Source organism: Solanum verrucosum, unplaced genomic scaffold, assembly GCF_900185275.1.
Source record: "Solanum verrucosum unplaced genomic scaffold, falcon-dt-bn FXZP01000278.1, whole genome shotgun sequence".
Taxonomy (NCBI): Eukaryota; Viridiplantae; Streptophyta; class Magnoliopsida; order Solanales; family Solanaceae; genus Solanum; species Solanum verrucosum.
This window is the reverse complement of record NW_026020332.1, coordinates 1,929,732-1,935,943: the sequence shown is the minus strand read 5'-3', so window position 1 is coordinate 1,935,943 and position 6,212 is coordinate 1,929,732. Positions and strand designations below refer to the sequence as shown.

The following is a 6,212-nucleotide window of genomic DNA, read 5'->3' as shown; positions in this document are numbered from 1 at the left end:
CGAATTTAATGATTTTTGTTCAAACATTGCATACAGGTTTTTATTAAATATTTATTGAAAAAAATGTCTGGGAATCCAAATTATTATTGCATAATAGTTTGAAATTGTCGTACAAAAACTCATAACTTTCAAATTTTAGTCCGCACTTGGAGTGGATTGTTTGCTCTTTTCCCCCCTATTTTGTTTGTCTTTAATTCACACTCCTCGTGACAAACAACTTTTTTCGTAGGACTATATTTTCATATTATAATACTCACAAGTTATGTCTACTAAACATAAGTTTGATTGCTATAAGACAAAAACTAAAGATCAACTCATCTAAAGGGCAAAAATTAAAGACGTTTAATCTGGAGTTACTATAATCAATTGATTTGTGTAATTAGAAGACAATGTTGGAATATTCTAAGTTCCAAAAGAAAATGGAAATATATATAATTTTCTTGAAGGATATGATGATGTATTTGAAAGTTTATATTAAGATGAAAAGGGGATCTCCTAATTGCCAACTCTAGTTTCAATAGCTATATTATATATCATCAAAGACGGCAAATGCACATGATGACCTACGTGGTAATGGGGTATCTTAGGCAACTTTCCGACTATGACTATTTTGTTTGCTTGCAATAAAGTAACCAATGCAACCTCATTTGTGTACTTGTTTTCTGGCTAGAATGTTGCATCAAGATAAAAAGAAATTCCATGTTACAACTTTAATTTGCTCCAATCGTCAACCTTTTATATTTTTTCTATTTTCCTTTTAATCTAGTGTTGGATACCATGTGCATTGTGTTAGATCATGGTGGAGATAATATATACATCTTAATGATAGATGAAATACGAAAAATTAGAAGTGAAAACATACTATTTGTTCTTGTTATTTAGTTTGACTCAAAGAGAGGATATATAGTACCACCCTCTTAGATCTATTTTAAAGATTACAAATACTTGTTGGAAGCTAACAAAATGCTAATATATATCGATCATATATACGATTGGATATATTGATCAGATAAAAAAAATTGAATGTATTGACTTTCTTGCAAATGAAGGTCGAAAAAATTGTATATACTGGCTTTCTTGCAAATGAAGGTCGAAAAAATTGTATGTAATTGACTTTAATTTTTTGCAAATGAAGGTTACAATCATGACGAAGATGTGCTAGTATTGGAAGATGTGATTAAAAAAACAGTTTTTCCTCATGGTTAATTTTTAAAATGTAATTTATGAAAATATTTTAATATTTGTATTTATTATATGGGATTCAAGAGTAACAAGACAATGCATTTTCTATACCTTTTATTTTTATAAAATTTTGCACACTGACGGAATCACTTGAGAATTTCACCAATGTTTGTTAAGTATATTCTCTTTTTCATTGAATGATCCATAGAATGATTCTTATTTTTTAATTCCCTATTTAAAATTTTTTGTGATGTTTTAAATTGTCTAAAAGACTTGATGTGGGCTTCATGTGCATCATGTTAGGTGATACCAAATAGATCACATAGTTTTATAATTCTTTTATGTGAAAAGAACATATATTATAAGATATACAAATTTATTAATAAATTTGTTTCATATCTTAACAGTGAAAAAACATATTAAAGCACCTTTAAGAAAAGGATGGCAGATATGCACTATGCTGACGGTTTATATGCCCAGGGAATAAAGGTTGCCCTATCTAGCAGATTATATATATTTAAAAAATTTGAAAGGAAAATATAAAGGTATCCTTTTTCTCCTTTTAATTTTGTCGCATTATATTTTAATTTAGTATATAAAAAAAAGAAGAGGAAATGGAAAAGAAAACAAAGAAGGCTAGAACCGACTTCAACAACATACCACGTTCTGCATAGTAAAATTTCATAAGTGGGGATTGACGAGCAGAATCTGTACGCAGAGAAGCCCTCCTCTCATGTAAAAGATAATGAGGAAAAGAATGGTGACAAAAATAGATAACAGGATGATTGAAGCAAATGAAACATGTAATAATATTATAATAAAATTAAGAAATTATACGAAAGTAGGAGAAAAATAATGGTACTGTAATATAAACACATGTGTGAATGGTACTATGGAATCCACGCCAAAGATGTAATCTTTATTTCAAACTTGTATGTTATTTTATAGGCTTAAGTCATCTACAGCCCCGCAAAACTGTCCGTATAATTCGCTTAGATACCTCAACTAGGACAAGTACCTATTAAACACTTCTATTCACTCGAATTTGAACCATTTAGACACTTTTTGCACACATGGCACAAAAAATGTGATTCACATCTTGATGAGCGCGTGAAATTAATATTTTAACATTTACCGTTTTCCTTTTCAATCTTTTCTTCTTTTTTTTCTCATTATTTTTTTTCACAATAACAATCTTTTTATTTTTCTTCTCTTTCAAGACCATACACCTGCTGCAACCATTTTTCTTCACAATTCCATGGCCTTTTTTTTTTACAATTTTTTTTTTGTTTTTAATATTCTTATCATTGTCTACTTTCGTATGGAGATCACCATCCACAATCTTTTATCAGAAAAATGGAGATGTCTTATTTACCGGAAAAAATGGAAACCATCTACATCTTCTTTGTCGGAAAAAATGGAAACCATCTACATCTTCTTTGTCGGAAAAAATGAAGATCATTATTCAAATATTTTCTCTCTCCCGCCACACACCACCTTGACCCACACCCCTTCTTCCTTACAAACCGAAGTAGAAATAGAAAAAACAAAAAACAAATTTGAAATCAAAATAAACAAAGATAGAATGGATCTTTTAAGAAAACACTATCAATTTAAATGGAAATAAGAAAGAGGCATAAAAAAAATGATAAATTTATATGTAATATATGTTTAAACCTCTAATTATTCTAAATGGAGAATTAACAATGGTGAAACTGTTAGAGAAAGAGAAGAAAAGGAGAGGCTTGCGATTGGGTGGGTGAGGGGTGTATAATTTCTTTCCTTTTTTTAGTTTTTTTTTTTTGAAGTTTAAAGTCTTTTCCTTTAAGATTTTGACTTGTTTATATTTAAAATTTATTTTTATAATTATTTTAAAATAAAATGCCGCGTGTTTTCATTTGATTTACTATTTTGCCACATCATATGCATGTGCATTACACGCACTTTTGTTTTTGACTAAGTGTCAGAAAAATGTTCAATATGTATTTATTTTTTTAAGGTTGAAGTGTCTAATAGGATACAAAGTTTGTTGAAATGTCTAAATGAATTATACAGACAACTTTAAGGGGTTACAGATGACTTAAACCTATTTTATATATCATGAACAATGAACATTACAGATACAAATATTACAAATGTTAAAAAGATTATATTTCATCTAAAATCCTCTGCACACAATGAGACATAGTAATTAACAAACTGATAATTTTTGTCAATTCCCTAGCAAAGAATCATGAGCTACTTAATTTTGCGATACATCAATCGTGAATATTGTACAATAAATGACATTAACTATATATACATACTTTTTCTATGAAACGAGAAATTAACTAGATCGTTCCTTAAAAAAATATTACAAGAAAAGCTTCTTATCATGTCTCATAGTCTATGCGTGTTAATTACTTGTTGTGAGCTCCATTCTTGACGATGAATGCACATACGTCCAGTGGCCGATAGGTCGTTGTCTCAATTGAAATATCTAAATGAATATTTTCGACAAATTTAAATGTCTGTCTATGTATTATGCCCTTTTCGGAGTTACTATTTGTATTCTTCTATCTTATAGAGAAGACTTGCCAATGTATTTACAGCCAAGTACTTCCCCTAATTTGCCTTAATGTTGCATGCCTTCATCTCATTTAACACTTGCTTAGCCACCAAAAATACACAAACATCATCATCCAATTCACCAAGCTTTGATATCCCATTCTTTTCACCTGTTTCAAAATAACATTGTTCAATAATAACACCACATAAATAATAAAAATAATAAAAAATTTACGATACGTATGGCTATTTAATATCGATTTACTCTAATCACTAAAAAAAATAGCGACCAATAACTTCTATCGCTAAATAGCAAGAAGTTGTCATAATCCTATTTAACAATAAATTGTCAAAAAAATTCATGTTATCTACGAGCTATTTTTCAATAAACTCGCATTGGGACCTGATTTGATTCTCTGAGGGTGACTCTCTCAACAAGATTTTTTTCATTTTCAGTGGCTCGAACACGAGACATTTGATTAATGGTGGAGGAATCTCAATCATCCCATCACAATCCATCATGACTATTTTTCAATAGACTTGCATTGGCACCTCTTAGGGCGACTCTCTCAATAAGATTTTTTCCATTTTCAGTGGTTCAAACACGAGAGACCTCTGATTAATGATGGAGGGATCTCAACCATCCCACCAGAACTCATATTAGTCTGTGAATATATAAATTTAAAGTAGTATGTTTTTCTTACCAAAGGAGGGGCAGAGGAAGCAAGAGAAATTGAAGCTGATGCTGGCTCTGTATTTGAAGAAGTTGTTGATAATAATCCCACATTATATGCCATAGTTCCATCAGGTTGAAATAATCCATAATTTCTCTCTGAAGTTGGGCCAGGTTTCATGTCTTCATTAAACAAAGCAAACAAATAAATATCCAATCTAACATTTGGCCTTAATGGGGTCCCTTCATTAAGCAATTGTCTTCTCAAAATATTCCTATTGTAAATTGCTGCATTTTGTAATGTAGCACCAATTTCATTTGTATCACCTTTTGATGGCCATCCTGTTTCAGATATTTTAACTTCTAGCCCATTAAATCCCATTCTTGCAATTGCAAATAAAGCAGCATCAACTTGTGCATACAACATGTTGTCATAATGTAACTTTGTGTATGGATCAATCATCCCTTCATTTGAATTGAACAACACATAATCTAATGATATTTTATTTGGATTGTCTTTATAAGCAAAGTAAGGATAAGCATTAATCCAAAAGGGTGATTTTGTAGTGGCTAAAAATTGCAAAAATTGTTGCATTATTTCATTTAGGTCAGTCCTAAAACTACCAGCTGATGGTGGATAAGAATTGGCTAAAACTGCAAGGGAATTAGGGGATGAGACTTGTATGTATTGGCTGAGTCCTGTTTTCACAAGTGCTGTATGAATGCTAACCATGGCTGGGACAAGATATGTCATTAAGGACATGTTTTCATCTGTGAATATCTCATTGCCTACCGCGATCCCCGTGATGTTTGTGGCTGGAAAATAAGGCCTAATGTGGCTTGTTACCCATTGAAGTGCTTGTTGTTGATCACATAACGTAGCTAACATTTGATTCTCTACTGTAACAATTAGCTCTATGTTGGTATTGGCAAATGTTGTCAACACTTGAGGATTTGTGTCATATATTCTTGCCTTTGTTATCTTTAGAGCATGCAAAAGTTGAAGTACTTTCTCTGGTGGTGGTAAATTGTTTGCAACTTGACCATAGTTAATCCCAAGTGATTCTACTTCTTTAAACATATTCAAACCTGTTCCATACAATTCACAATATTATTAACAAGACATATCTATATATAAGCACTATTAAAAAACGTGAATTTTCAATAGCCTTTACGTTACGTTTCCAATCAGATAAATTTCAAAGAAGTACTTACCTAAAAAGAATAGGAGAAAGAATGTTACAAGAATTTGAAACAATGAAGTTGTTGATCTCAAAGGGGAATCCATATTGTTGATTGATTTTTTTTTTAGAAGAGAAGAGAGAGAGGGAATTGAGGGGAGGGAAGAAAGAAATTTGAAGGGAAGTATATATAGGCATCTATGTTTGACAATTCTTTTGTAATATATATACAATATGGTTTTTATTTAGTAATAATAATTATTTTTGGGGGGCAAAATATTATAAGTTGCTTTTGGTTTTCTTATTAATTGTAAACAGGTTTTTGAATGACTTTGTCTCGTCAACTTATTTTTCTTCACTCATAGGGTCTTTTGGGTTTAACCAGTATTTCCCATATTTGTTGTCTTTTCAAATAGGTCACCCTTAGTCCACTTTACAAGTATACCCCCTTTCTTCATTCAAAAGAAAACAACTACATTCATTATTTTATTTATTTGGCACTAACGGAATGTAGTGCATCGGATGAGACTGCTTCTTTCTTAATCAGAGGTCTCAGATCGAGTTTTAGATATGAAAAAATCCTTGGTATATAGCAATTTCCCTTTGAGTCGGACTTTAATATAGATATT

At 30.8% G+C, this 6,212-nt stretch overlaps 1 protein-coding gene across 1 annotated transcript; it reads right to left on the bottom strand.

Moving 5' to 3' along the window:
• Positions 1-3,796: 3,796 nt before the first annotated feature.
• LOC125836474 (glucan endo-1,3-beta-glucosidase 14) lies at positions 3,797-5,690 on the bottom strand. The gene is made up of 3 exons (XM_049515647.1): positions 5,618-5,690; positions 4,434-5,491; positions 3,797-3,899 (listed from the first exon to the last, which is right to left on the bottom strand). Exons 1-3 carry the CDS (start codon positions 5,688-5,690, stop codon positions 3,822-3,824), a joined length of 1,209 nt encoding a protein of 402 aa, XP_049371604.1. The 3' UTR covers positions 3,797-3,821.
• Between the last annotated feature and the right edge of the window lie 522 nt (positions 5,691-6,212).

Bases quoted from the DNA above. Each gene is read 5' to 3' on its own strand.
- LOC125836474 (XM_049515647.1), bottom strand. From the start codon at position 5,690: ATGGATTCCCCTTTGAGATCAACAACTTCATTGTTTCAAATTCTTGTA. The intron at 5,492-5,617 runs GTAAGTACTTCT...TGTATGGAACAG, and splicing joins CTTTCTCCTATTCTTTTTAG to GTTTGAATATGTTTAAAGAA. The intron at 3,900-4,433 runs GTAAGAAAAACA...ATTTTGAAACAG, and splicing joins CTTCCTCTGCCCCTCCTTTG to GTGAAAAGAATGGGATATCA.